Source organism: Cervus elaphus, chromosome 5 (assembly GCF_910594005.1).
Source record: "Cervus elaphus chromosome 5, mCerEla1.1, whole genome shotgun sequence".
Lineage (NCBI taxonomy): Eukaryota > Metazoa > Chordata > Mammalia > Artiodactyla > Cervidae > Cervus > Cervus elaphus.
This window is the reverse complement of record NC_057819.1, coordinates 78,282,615-78,296,822: the sequence shown is the minus strand read 5'-3', so window position 1 is coordinate 78,296,822 and position 14,208 is coordinate 78,282,615. Positions and strand designations below refer to the sequence as shown.

Here is a 14,208-nt window from a genome sequence, read left to right as displayed (position 1 = left end):
AATGAAAGTGAAGTCGCTCAGTCGTGTCTGACTCTTAGCAACCCTATGGACTGCAGCCTACCTGACTCTTAGCAACCCCATGGACTGCAGCCTACCAGGCTCCTCCATCCATGGGATTTTCCAGGCAAGAGTACTGGAGTGGGGTGTTATTGCCTTCACCTGAAATTAACTATTCTCAAACCTTGAGCTAACCGATGCATTTTTCTTATGGAAATGTTTGTCTTAAACTATGTTCATGTACTATGCATTTACCCCAGACTGTCTTCAAGTAGGTTCAGCCTAATGGCTCAGAACCTACTTCACAAACCAGTATGTTATATTCAGATATTGTTCCCCTAATCTATGTAAACAAACCCATTTGTATGGTAATCTGCCCTTCTACAAGATTCAAGTCAATCGTTTTATGGCCAGGGATGAATTGTCTGGTCTGGTGCTGAGATTATCGCAAAATACATTTTATGGATGAGGGGCTTGGTGCCATTCTGAGTTTTAAGACATTCCTTTCTTCCATTAACAGACTGCTAGTGACTATATAACATCCAGCTGAAGATTAGCAGGGGGTACTCTTTCTGCTCCCTTCTGATGCCTATGTCAGAAGCTTTCTCTATCTTCTTTATACTTTAATAAAAGTTTATTACACAAAAGCTCTGAGCAATCAAGCCTCATCTCTGGCCCCAGATTGAATTCTTCTCCTCTGGAGGCCAAGAATCCCAGGGTCTTTTCGTGAGTCAACAACAACCTTTCAACACCATCCAAATGGCAGAAAGTGAAGAAGAACTAAAGAGCCTCTTGATGAAAGTGAAAGAAGAGAGTGAAAAAGTTGGCTTAAAGCTCAACATTCAGAAAACTAAGATCATGGCATCTGGTCCCATCACTTTATGGCAAATAGATGGGGAAACAGTGGAAACAGTGACAGACTTTATTTGGGGGGGGCTCCAAAATCACTGCAGATGGTGACTGCAGCCATGAAATTAAAAGATGCATACTCCTTGGAAGGAAAGTTATGACCAACCTAGACAGCATATTAAAAAGCAGAGATATTACTTTGCCAAGAAAGGTCCATCTAGTCAAGGGTATGGTTTTTCCAGTAGTCATGTACGGATGTGAGAGTTGGACTATAAAGAAAGCTGAGCACCGAAGAATTGATGCTTTTGAACTGTGGTGCTTGAGAAGACTCTTGAGAGTCCCTTGGACTGCAAGGAGATCCCACCAGTTCATCCTAAAAGGAATCAGTCCTGGGTGTTCATTGGAAGGACTGATGCTGAAGCTGAAACTCCAATATTTTTGCCACTGATGCAAAAAGCTGAAGACCCTGATGCTGGGAAAGATTGAAGGCAGGAGGAGAAGGGGACAACAGAGGATGAGATGGTTGGATGGCATCACCGAATCAATGGACATGAGTGTGAGTAAACTCCGGGAGTTGGTGATGGACAGGGAGGCCTGGCGTGCTGCAGTCCATGGGATCGCAAGGAGTCTGAGATGACTAAGCGACTGAACTGAACTGAACTGAAGGTCCTCAGCAATGAAACTCATTTGTCTTTGAGTTGGAAGGATAGCAACATTCAAGCCACAGGTCAACCCAGTGGGAAACAACAGATAATTGCTTCAAAGAAGCAGTCCTAGGCTTCTTGAAAGGAGATCATTAGACCAACAGCTCACTGCTGTCACAAGTTTCCTGAGACTAACTGCCCTCTGCTTGCTAAGCAATGCAATCGTATGGACCCCTTGTGCTTATGACAGTATGCCTAAGAAGCCAAGGCCTCTGCTTTTATGGCATATACATGTTTCATTGGGAGATAATAAAAATGGAAACATGAGCTAGTTTCAGATAAAGAAAGGTAACAGATCATGTGTGACTAGACAGAGGAGAATTAATTTAAATTCCAGCTAAGATCCACATAATAGATGAGCCAGGAGAAAAATACAGACCCAGTATTCCAGGGGGAGAACAGGTATCAAGGTAGCAAAAAGTTTGGAGTGTTTACAGAACAAAGAGTGTGGCGGTATCATGGTGGATGGGGAGAGAAAAATGAAGTCAGAGAAGCAGGTAGGGTCTTAGAATCTTACGGGTCACTGTAAGGAATATGAATTTTTGCTTGATCTTATTTCATACAATCTGACTATTCTCAGAAGACCTGCATTTGCTTTTTGCTTTATCTCCTATCTTTAACTTCTGCTTACTGAACCCTAGCCTGAATTATGTCAAAATGTCAGTCAGGCCATCTGAGATATAATCAATCTGGGGGAAGGGGACAGTACAAAATGAAAATGTAAAACCCCTTGCTAAAAAAAAAAAATTATTAACAATTTCAAGATAGTGACAACAGAGCACTAAACTAAGTACATGGTCCAACTAAGTGAGGGGCCTATTTAAGAGCAAGGCCCTGTGTGACTGACTGCACAGCTCACAAACCCATGAGGCTGGTACTGATCTTGAAAAACATTACTCGAAAAAAATAAATGCCTTTTACTGATAAATGACTTCTGTTTTCATTTCACCTTAACTGTCTATCATAAAACTTATTCAAGACCTTTTAAATGGAGTAGCCGTTCAAACATGTTATTTAAAGGAAGCTGCCAGGAAATAAGAAACTAGGATATTAAGACTTACTGAGATAACTTCATGCCACTATTGTGCACTAAATGGAAAACATAATAAACACAGTAAACATACTAAACACATAGTAAAGATACTAAAAAATGTAATTACAAACTGAACTGTAAAAGTAATACATCTTTATAATCTTTGCATCTTCAGAAAGCCTAAAAAACCAATAATCAGATAAGAAAACATTGTGACTATCAAACCATTTTTTTCCCATTTTTCTTTCTTTTCCTACCTTCAGCTATTTCACTCAACTGTCACCCCCCCAAACGGTTTGCATGAAAAATAACCTACTATTTTACCTACTACGTAAAATTGGACATGATCATAGGTAACTAGAAAGGGTGCATAAGATTCAATTAGTTACTACTAAAAAATGATATTACAAATTAAAGGTGCCATGTCTGAAATGTCAGTCTAGTCCCTGATGTTTTAAGTTTGAAATAAACATTTCTACCTGCAGGAAAGGGCTGCACTAGCCTTGCCTGAGGTGTCCCCATTTCATTCATGGTAGAAGCCATTACTCAGTATTAGTTATCATAATGATTTATGCAATGTCACAAGCATATCCAGGCTCATTAAGAACTGCAGTCAACACTGTATTACTGCTATCCAGATTATTATACCTTGGAAAAGAGTAATTTCATTTGCAACTAATTATAAACAAAAATCCAAAACAAAGACATTATTATTGACAAATTTATGCTGCTACCTATTTGATACACTGAAGGGTTGCCTGGGAAAAAAGAATGGTCAAAGGGAACGTTTTGTTGGTTTCAGCGACATTAACATTTGCATGGGGTTTGAGTCTATGCTGTAAGGAATTTAAAATATGAAGCGTTTCAACCTAAAAGAGATGACAATCTAGTGTAAGAATTAAGGTAGTTAACAGATGAAGAAAAAAACAACAAAAAAAACCTGACAAACATTCTCATAACACAAGAATAAATTTTCAGAATCAAAGAATCTTGAAATTTTTGTGCCAAAGTAGAAGTCAGAAGATACTTTTTGATTTTTTGTTTTTTGGTTTGTAATTTTGTGGCCCTGTGACCACAAGTTAATCAATTACTCTTTTAAGGTGACCATCATCACTCACCTGGACTACTGCAATTGCCTCCTAACTGTTCTATTTTCTTTTTTTGCTCCCTTCCCCTTAGTCCACTCTCCATTCCAAAGCCAGTATCTTTTTTAAAATGTGAATCAGATTTCACTTGTAAGCTTCATATTACTTTTAGAATAAAATACAAACTCTTGATACTCCAGTTAAAAATAAATTTAAAAAAATATAAACCTTGGACATGGCTTAAAAAGCTCTATTACCTGGCCCCGTAGACCTGCTCTGACCCATTTCTTACCAACTTTTCTTCCTGCTCACAATGCTAGGAACACACTGGTCTCCGTTTTGTTTTTCAGTGGTAAGTAGCTCTTTCCTGCCTACCCGCCTTTGCATGACTTAGAATTGTCATTGGTAGGTTGCTCCTTATCATCACTCAGGACTAGGCTCAAACAGACCTTTCTTTAGTGCCCCTCCTCCTTTCAATGGCTGTACTGATTGTTATCTGAAATTCTTGTGTATCTGTTACTTGCCTTTCTCCTAAGTCCCTTCAGTAAAAGGACACATTCTACAACTGATCTTTAACTTTCTCTGTGCTGTAGCCCCAGTAGGTAGAACAATGTCTGGTCAACAAAAGTACAATAAATAAAATGTTGAATGATTTGAAGTCATTTAACTTACCAGGATTTTAGTTTCCTCATCCACAAAATGGGGATAATTATAACTACTCTGTAACACTGAAGAAGCTGAAGTTGAATGGTTCTATGAAGACCTACAAGACCTTTTAGAACTAACACCCAAAAAAGATGTCCTTTTCATTATAGGGGACTGGAATACAAAAGTAGGAAGTCAAGAAACACCTGCAGTAACAGGCAAATTTGGCCTTGGAGTATGGAATGAAGCAGGGAAAAGGCTAATAGAGTTTTGCCAAGAGAACGCACTGGTCATAGCAAATACCCTCTTCCAACAACACAGGAGAAGACTCTACACATGGGCATCACCAGATGGTCAACACTGAAATCAGACTGATTATATTCCTTGCAGCCAAAGATGGAGAAGCTCTATACAGTCAGCAAAAACAAGACCAGGAGCTGACTGTGGCTCAGATCATGAACTCCTTATTGCCAAATTCAGACTTAAACTGAAGAAAGTAGGGATAAGCACTAGACCATTCAGGTATGACCTAAATCAAATCCCTTATGATTATACAGTGGAAGTGAGAAATAGATTTAAGGGCCCAGATCTGATAGACAGAGAGCCTGATGAACTATGGATGGAGGTTCGTGACACTGTACAGGAGACAGGGATCAAGACCATCCCCACGGAAAAGAAATGCCAAAAGGCAAAATGGTTGTCTGAGGAGGCCTTACAAATAGCTGTGAAAAGAAGAGAAGCAAAAAGCAAAGGAGAAAAGGAAAGATATTCCCATTTGAATGCAGAGTTCCAAAGAATAGCACGGAGAGATAAGAAAGCCTTCCTCAGCGATCAATGCAATGAAACAGAGGAAAACAACAGAATGGGAAAGACCAGAGATCTCCTCAAGAAAATTAGAGATACCAAGGGAACATTTCAGGCAAAGATGGGTTCAATAAAGGACAGAAATGGTATGGACCTAACAGAAGCAGAAGATATTAAGAAGAGGTGGCAAGAATATGCAGAACTGTACAAAAAAGATCTTCACGAGCCAGATAATCACAATGGTGTGATCACTCACCTAGAGCCAGACATCTGGAATGTGAAGTCAAGTGGGCCTTAGAAAGCATCACGACGAACAAAGCTAGTGGATGTGATGGAATTCCAGTTGAGTTATTTCAAATCCTGAAAGATGATGCTGTGAAAGTGCTGCACTCAATATGCCAGCAAATTTGGAAAACTCAGCAGTGGCCACAGGACTAGAAAAGGTCAGTTTTCATTCCAATCCCTAAGAAAGGCAATCCCAAAGAATGCTCAAACTACCACACAACTGCACTCATCTCACACGCTAGTAAAGTAATGCTCAAAATTCTCCAAGCCAGGCTTCAGCAATATGTGAACCGAGAACTTCCAGATGTTCAACCTGGTGTTAGAAAAGGCAGAGGAACCAGAGATCAAATTGCCAATATCTGCTGGATCATCGAAAAAGCAAGAGAGTTTCAGAAGAACATCTATTTCTGCTTTATTCACTACGCCAAAGCCTTCGACTGTGTGGATCACAATAAACTGTGGAAAATTCTGAAAGAGATGGGAATACCAGACCACCTGACCTGCCTCTTGAGAAACCTGTATGCAGGTCAGGAAGCAACAGTTAGAACTGGACATGGAACAACAGACTGGATCCAAATAGGAAAAGGAGTATGTCAAGGCTGTATATTGTCACCCTGCTTATTTAACTTATATGCAGAGTACATCATGAGAAACGCGGGGCTGGAAGAAGCACAAGCTGGAATCAAGATTGCCAGGAGAAATATCAATAATCTCAGATATGCAGATGACACCACCCTTATGGCAGAAAGTGAAGAGGAACTAAAAAGCCTCTTGATGAAAGTGAAAGAGGAGAGTGAAAAAGTTGGCTTAAAGCTTAACATTCAGAAAACTAAGATCATGGCATCTGGTCCCATCACCTCATGGTTAACAGAAGGGGAGACAGTGGAAACAGTGTCAGACTTTTTTTGGGCTCCAAAATCACTGCAGATGGTGACTGCAGCCATGAAATTAAAAGACGCTTACTCCTTGTCAGGAAAGTGATGACCAACCTAGATAGCATATTAAAAAGCCGAGACATTACTTTGCCAACAAAGGTCCATCTAGTCAAGGCTATGGTTTTTCCAGTGGTCATGTATGGATGTGAGAGCTGGACTGTGAAGAAAGCTGAAAGCTGAAAAATTGATGCTTCTGAACTATGGTGTTGGAGAAGACTCTTGACAGTTCCTTGGACTGCAAGGAGATCCAACCAGTCCATCCTAGAGGAGATCAGTCCTGGGTGTTCATTGGAAGGACTGATGCTGAAGCTGAAACTCCAATACTTTGGCCACCTCATACGAAGAGTTGACTCATTTGAAAAGACCCTGATGCTGGGAGGGATTGGGGGCAGGAGATGGGACGACAGAGGATGAGATGGCCAGATGGCATCACCGACTCAAAGGGCATGAGTTTGAGTAAACTCCGGGAGTTTGTGATGGACAGGGAGGCCTTGCGTGCTGCGATTCATGGGGTCGCAAAGAGTCGGACACGACTGAGTGACTGAACTGAACTGATAACTACTCTGGACATTAGCAATAAAGCCTAATGTTTACTAAATGTTTACACTGTGAAAATCACTTCACATGCGTATCTTCATATATACTGTTACAGTTTTTATTTTACAAGTAAGGCCGCTAAGTTTTAAAGAGGTCAAAAAACTGGCCTAACGACACAAGGCCATTGTGAGGACCCGGGTATGAATCTAGACCTGTGTAACCTCAGAATCTGATCTCTTATAGTTCCTTGCAAGATGTTTCGTTTCATTACGGCAAAATCGGCTATGCCGTCCGCCCATTGGGTCTGTAGGACAACTGAAAAGGGCTATTACATCTCCCGTGCGGTTATTTTTCAAGATAAGCAGTCCATTCCCTTCATACCCTCCTTAAATGATCCTCACATCCCGGTCACCATCCTCTCAAAAACCAGTCTGACGACGTTTCTCCCGCCCCAGAACTGGTTAATCTTTCACTGGGCAAGCGGTTAAGGGACAGGAGACCAACAGAAGCCGATTCCCAGGGGCTGAGAAAACAAAGGTGTGCGAGGGTCCAAGCGGGCTGTGATGATACAGGAAGGCTTCCCAGGAGATAATCCGTGAGCCCAAACCCAGGACAATGATAGCGGACCGGCCACCAAGGGCCCGCGCGGAACACGGCTGCGGGCGGACGCCACGGCGAGACAAAGCCTGCTGGGGGCTGGAAATTTCAGGGACACAAGCCCATGTGATGATGGCGTGCACGCGGAGGAGCGCGAGGCATTTTCCTGAAAGTAAGTTAAACGAATACTGGAGGGAAGCGAAGTGGGAGGAACAATTATTTACAAAAACGCGAACTTACCCGGCCACCCGGCCTCCGTAGCCCGACCGCAAAAGCGGCTACCTGAGGAGAACCGTAGCCTAGGCAGCGGCGGGCTCAACCCAGAGCTCGCGAGACCGAGGAGGCCTCGCGAGAGCCGGCCCCCTGCCCCTGACAGGCGGGCGCGCTTTCTGGGCGTCATGGGAGGGCTCTGGCGTCCGGCTTGGAGACGCGTTGTATTCTGCGGGTGGCCTTGGAGCCACCTTGGGCGCCCAACCCGGGCTGCCGAGAGGACAGAGCCGTGTCTCAGGCCGGGGAGGAGCGGACCGGCGGGTACTGAGCAGGGGCTGAGGCGGCTCGGGACATGGAGGCGCCCGAGCCTGGCGGAGCAGCCGCTTCGGCGGCCGAAGAGCACGAACCCCTATACGCGCTCGCAGGAGGAGGACTGGCGGCGGCGTAACAAGACGGTCCTCACCTACGTGGCCGCGGCGGCGGTGGGCATGCTGGGAGCGTCCTACGCCGCCGTGCCCCTTTACCGGCTCTACTGCCAGGTAGGGCTGGCGCGGCCCGCCGGGCGGCCCTTCTGGAGGGGCGGAGGGCCGGGGCGGCTCCGTAGACCGCGAGGCTCCGCGGGGCCCGGTGGGAGGACTGTCCGAATATTACCTCCCAGAGGAAAACGGGCCTTGAAGTTCATCAAGAAAGCTAGTGACAGAGTTGCCGGCCCAACTCGAGCTCTTGTGTTCTTGCCCATACCCCACTGCCGAGTGAAATTCCCTGATCTCAGAGCTACCACCCGAAAGGTCTGCAGCCTATACTTCTGTATCCAGCAATCTCCTGCTGCTCACACGTCTGCTTTTAAAATGTATTTATGTTCATTCCCTCTGAAACATATACAGGTTCTGTGCAAAGCTTAACCCTGGAAACGGGAGTTTGCTTGCTACTTCTGGTTAAACTGGGAGTAGTTTTTATCTGTACAAACTACTGTGATTTAGGACTTTGTATACATGATTTAGGACTTAGAAGCTTTTCTCCTTGTTAATATGAAACTGTAATGTCCTTCCGCCGGGCTCCCTTTTAGATCAGAAACTCTAGTGCAATGGTTTTCAAAGTGCAGACCCTCCCACGAGCAGCAGCATCATTACCTGAGAGGGGAAGTTGAGTACAGATTGTTGGCTCCAACTCCAGAACTGTATAATCAGGAACTCTGGGGAGCCAGCAACGGGTATTTTAGTAAGTTCCCTAGCAGACCTTGATGCAGACTAATGTTTGAGAACCGCAGGCACAGGGCTCTTCACCTGTTACATATACATGTTCTGCCAAGTTCTTAAGCTGCTTTTGGCATTAGGTCACCTGTGGAACTTTTTTAAACGTATCAGGGTTTCCCTACCTCAGAGATTCTGATTAGGAGACCTGGGTAGGGTCCAGGAATTTCTGTTTTAAAACCATGCCGTGAATGACAGCTACACATTCACTAAGTGAGTAATAGAGAGTTCCCAAACTTTGTTCTACATCGGAATCACCAATAATAATGAAACTGGAATCTAAAGGACTTTTTAGTCTCTTAATATCAGAATTTATAAGGGAAGGGGCAGTGGCTTGATTGCTGGAGGATGAGTGTAGAATGTGAGTTAATGTTCATCACAAGCTAGCCTGGACCAAGCATGAATCCCAAAACTACCATTGATGAAATCGTAAACAGAACTGAATCCAAAACATCTAGTGTAGATCTCCCCAAACCACGGGGCATGGACAGGGGGAAGTGGGTGGTTGATTTTATTTTCCAGGGAATATTTAACAATATCTAAAGACATTTTAGTTGCCACAACCTGGGAGGTGAAGGGGGAGGGTGCTACCTAGTGGGTAGAGGTTAAGGGATGCTGCTTAATGTCCAGCACTGCAGAGAATAGACCCCTCCCCCACCCCCACCAAAAAAACCCAAAGAATTATCCTATTCAAAATGTCATTAGTGCCAAGATTGAGAAACCCTGCCACAAACTGAAATGAATGACAAATTTCATTCACATGGGTGAAAGTGCAGGGCAGGAAAGTAAAAATCTATTGTGGTTTGCAATCCTAAATTTAAATCACAGTTGGATGTTCAGTAGTGACATTTCCAAAAGAACATCTCCTTTAATTTTTGGAATCACAGAACTTTAGAGTCCAAAATAAGGGATTATGTAAACCACTTCATACACCAAGCTCATTTTATGAGTATAGAAAGTGTAGCCCAAAGAAAGTAAAACTTAGTTTTGGGAGCTACTCAGTGACAGAACTAGACTGGAGCACAGGACATTTTCTTTTCAGGGCCTTTTTCTTTTCTTGTTTAATTTTGGAAATTACCAGTTACTAATTTGAAGACTGTAGTCAAAGACTATCAGAAAGAAGACATTCAAGTGACTCAGGTTCTTCAGAAATAAGCTACATCTTAAAACGTAGCCTTCTTGAACACAAGAATAGGCTTGCTCTCTGATTAAACAAGGGTATAAAGGCTTGCCCTCTGATGTGTCTTGTAGGGTTGTAATGTAGTTTCATAATTCGTGGTAGTTTAGTGAAGCTGGTTGACTTGTTTAACAAGCTAAGTTAGTAGTACTGTGTTTTGCTGGGAGTCTTCCATAGCCTCAAATTTGGTATTTTTTTCCCAGTATAGTAACAGATTAATTATCCGGAGACCAGAATTCTGGCAACCTCAAGCATCAGAAGAATGATGACCCTGGAAGTAAGGATTTTTTTTTAAGCATCTCTGATAAGGAAATAAGTAACGGCAATGAAGATAGGCAAGAAGTGTCAGACACAGATTATCCTGATGCCTTATGATTAGTCCATGAGTGGCCAAAGAGATCAGGTTCTCTGATTAACTGATGATACCTATGTAAAAGCTGTACAGTACCAAAAAATACAGAAAACATTTACAGAAACATTTTACCAACATGGCAAAATAAGTACTTAACGATGCTTGAGGAAAGCAGACTATAGAAGTAAATCTACAAATTAATCTGTACACTAAAAGTTTTGATACAGAAAAGGACCAGATAAGAGTGTGGAAAATGGAATTAAATCGTTTTATTGAAATGACAGCATTGTGGGTATATTTTATTTCTATTAATAATAGTTATGAAATACTAGCAATAGCAAAAATGTCATAAACTAAGATGTTTAGTGAAAAGTTCAGCTAAAAATTCAGAGCTCTGGTATCAGTGGAGAATCCATTCTCTTTCACATGATTCATTTTTGATCATTTTGACAACCAGGTGATTACAGAAAAATATGACTTTAACATATATAGACCATTGACACCCAAAAAGTGGTCAAATCATTAGCACATTCATAGGAAAATGGTCAGTGATAGTATGTAAACCTTGCTGCTACTGGATTATTGTTTTTAGATTTCGTTTCATCCAGTAAATAGGTCATCAGTACCTAAAACTACTGTACTTTTGTTTAGCATATTATGCCTTGTTATCTTTTCCTAGACTACTGGACTTGGAGGATCAGCAGTAGCAGGTCATGCATCAGACCAGATTGAAAACATGGTACCTGTTAAGGATCGCATCATTAAAATCACCTTTAATGCAGATGTGCATGCAAGTCTCCAGTGGAACTTTAGACCTCAGCAAACAGAAATATATGTAAGTGCTTAAAGCAATGCTTAGAAGATTGTTTTTTCCAATTTAAAGATTCTTTCATCACTTACTGTTTCACAACTTAGGAAACACTCATCTAAACTTAATTTCAAAATACTGACAGATTCCATTACTGTAATTCTTTCATTCCCACAGACTACTTTTTGACAGTGCACTGCCCCTAATGTAACAAAATATTCTTTTAAGTTACATGGCATCATAATAAAAGTCACTTTGGAGCAATGGGAAATGTCTTATTTTTATTAGAATCATATTAAGAGTTCACTAAAAAGTTCTCTGGTCACCAGTCTTGAGAGTAGGAACAGCTGTCCTGGTGTATCAGACATTAAAAAATATGTCTGCAGTGCAGGAGACCCGGGCTTGATCCTTGGGTCGGGAAGATCCCCTGAAGAAGGGAATGGCTACCCATTCTGGTATTCTTTCTTGCCTGGAGAATCCCATGAACAGAGGAGCCTGGCGGGCTACAGTCACTGGGATTTCAAAGAGTCAGACACAACTGAGTGACTGGCACTTAAACTTATTTACCCCAGGTAGAGATGATATAGCAAACTGTTGAAAAACATTGGTTACACTGGAAAGTAGTTGCTGATTTACATCAAAATAGCCCTCTCTCTTAAAATAAATTTAAGGATTTTTGAAGTAATCATGCTAAAAAGTTATAGTCTAGCTCAGAAAGACTATGCACCTTAAAAGCTGCCTAACGTCTTACCTAGAGGATTTAACTGAAATTACCTCATGAACTGAGGAATAGCCAGAAAAGTTTAATTGTAACTCTTACTGGAAAACTATGAATGTTAGTGCTTTCCCAGGTTAGTAATCCTGACTGAATCTCTTCAGTGATTGAGGGTGTTAAAGATTGTGGTTCTGAGTATTAATTCCAGTCACATAGTAGTCTACAAGGTATTAGTGACTAATCTGGTACATGTGACAGAGCATCCTTTGGACACTAGTCAGTGTCCAAATACTTTTAAAGCTTGTGATTTATTTTATCCATTATTTTCTCTCAAAAGAACAGTATTAGTGCTTTTTGGCTAAATAAAATTTCTATTTAGTCAGTTTTACTTTGGTTATACATATAATTTACTCTGGTTGTAAACTAAGTTTAAGGTTGGTAACGTTCTCTAAAAAGTGAAATGAAAGTCGCTCAGTCATGTCCAACTCTTTGCAGCCCCGTGGACTGTATGTAGCCTGCCATGCCGCTCTGTCCATGGAATTCTCCAAGCAAGAATACTAGAGTGGGTAGCCATTTCTCTCTCCAGGGGATCTTTCCAACCCAGGGATCAAATCCAGGTCTCCTGCATTGCAGGCAAATTCTTTACCGTCTGGGTCACCAGAAAAGGGAAGCCTTTTTCTAAAAAGAATCTTTAATCAATTTATATAATATTCAGGGATACATGTTAAGAAGTTAGACTTGGCTGTTCTTGGACACATTTTAAATAACTTCATCTGCAGATTATCACTTGAAGACTTCAGACATACAAGAGAACAATCCGTAATAAGTATGTGTAATAGAGCAATGGTTCTCCACTGACATGCAAGTAACATTTGAAGATCAAATATTCTTGGGTAGCATTCACAATTTATTTTGCTGACTGTTAAAATTAGGTTAGGTATTAAGGTCTGAAATGAAAATAATGACTATAATTTACTATGGAATGCAGATTTGTAAGATTTAAAGTGTTGATACTGTGTATTTTCCTTAAAACAGGTAGTGCCAGGAGAGACAGCACTGGCATTTTATAAAGCTAAGAATCCTACTGACAAACCAGTAATCGGAATTTCTACATACAATGTTGTACCATTTGAAGCTGGACAGTACTTCAATAAAATACAGGTATAACTAAATGCAAATGTTACAGAATGTGATAAAAGTACATGAGATTGTTTGGTACTAAATTTATTGCAGTGTTTTTTTAGAAGATACAAATTTTTCAAAGTTCATTTATTTTAAACTTCAAACCATTTTTTCATTGCTTATAATAATTATGCAGAGGTTGAGAGCCAAACTATATGGATATCTGTTTTTTTAAGATTAGAAGAATTTGTTGATTCTCGATCTTTGAAAGCAAAACTCAGATGAAAGATGCTGTATCCTATCATAGAATTTACAGATTATAATTAACAGTATGCTTATTAAAGCCAATAAATGAAGCATAGTTTCTATTCTAGGTAGCAGAATAGAAATACTAATTAATGAATACTTTTCTATAACTTTTAGTGCTTCTGCTTTGAAGAACAAAGGCTTAATCCACAAGAGGAAGTAGATATGCCAGTATTTTTCTACATTGATCCTGAATTTGCTGAAGATCCAAGAATGGTGAATGTTGATCTCATCACTCTTTCTTACACTTTTTTTGAAGCAAAGGAGGGGCATAAGTTGCCACTCCCAGGCTATAATTCAAATCACCAATTAAGTCCTCCTTCAAATTTGTGATTTTTAAAAAATCATGTACCTTGTCGTCTCAGAGAAGTATTTAAAATAATATAAAGCCTTCTGTTTTAAATGTTATGTACTGATGGTTCTTTTCTTCCCAACTCATTTATCCTACTTAGAATGTATGAGTTCAAAACCATGTATGTTGGCAGAAATTTGATGGTTCAGCTCCCCTTGTAGGTTATCAGCACTTCGTACATGTAGCAATAAACTTTTTATTATTATTTCTCAAATGGTTATTTTCATCACAAACACTCACTATTTTAAAAGCTCAAAATGAAAGAGTAATCACTGAGCCCTAACAGCTTACCCAAAGACTACATTTTGATTTCAAATCTGACTGTATTTTCCCTTTAAAATCTAGAGCTATTTTACATTCAGAGTACTAAATAAGTACTTTGAAATTCTGGTACCGTGAAATTTAAATAAAATGCATTAAGTATATCTAGTAGGCTTCCAGCATT

General features: G+C 40.8%; 2 protein-coding genes across 12 annotated transcripts in view; one reads left to right on the top strand and one right to left on the bottom strand.

The window, feature by feature from the left end:
- The window catches only part of STXBP4 (syntaxin binding protein 4), a 206,025-nt gene extending 198,196 nt beyond the window's left edge, over positions 1-7,829 (bottom strand). For all 11 annotated transcript variants that reach the window (XR_006341150.1, XM_043902705.1, XM_043902709.1 and 8 more), the window contains exon 1: positions 7,712-7,829. The gene's annotated coding sequence lies outside the window, so the exon portion shown is untranslated. The remainder of the gene's footprint in view (positions 1-7,711) is intronic.
- A 40-nt stretch (positions 7,830-7,869) lies between these two features.
- Positions 7,870-14,189, top strand: LOC122694242 (cytochrome c oxidase assembly protein COX11, mitochondrial). Its single transcript, XM_043902717.1, has 4 exons — positions 7,870-8,220; positions 11,140-11,295; positions 13,019-13,144; positions 13,529-14,189. Exons 1-4 carry the CDS (start codon positions 7,870-7,872, stop codon positions 13,742-13,744), a joined length of 849 nt encoding a protein of 282 aa, XP_043758652.1. The 3' UTR covers positions 13,745-14,189.
- Positions 14,190-14,208: the final 19 nt, after the last annotated feature.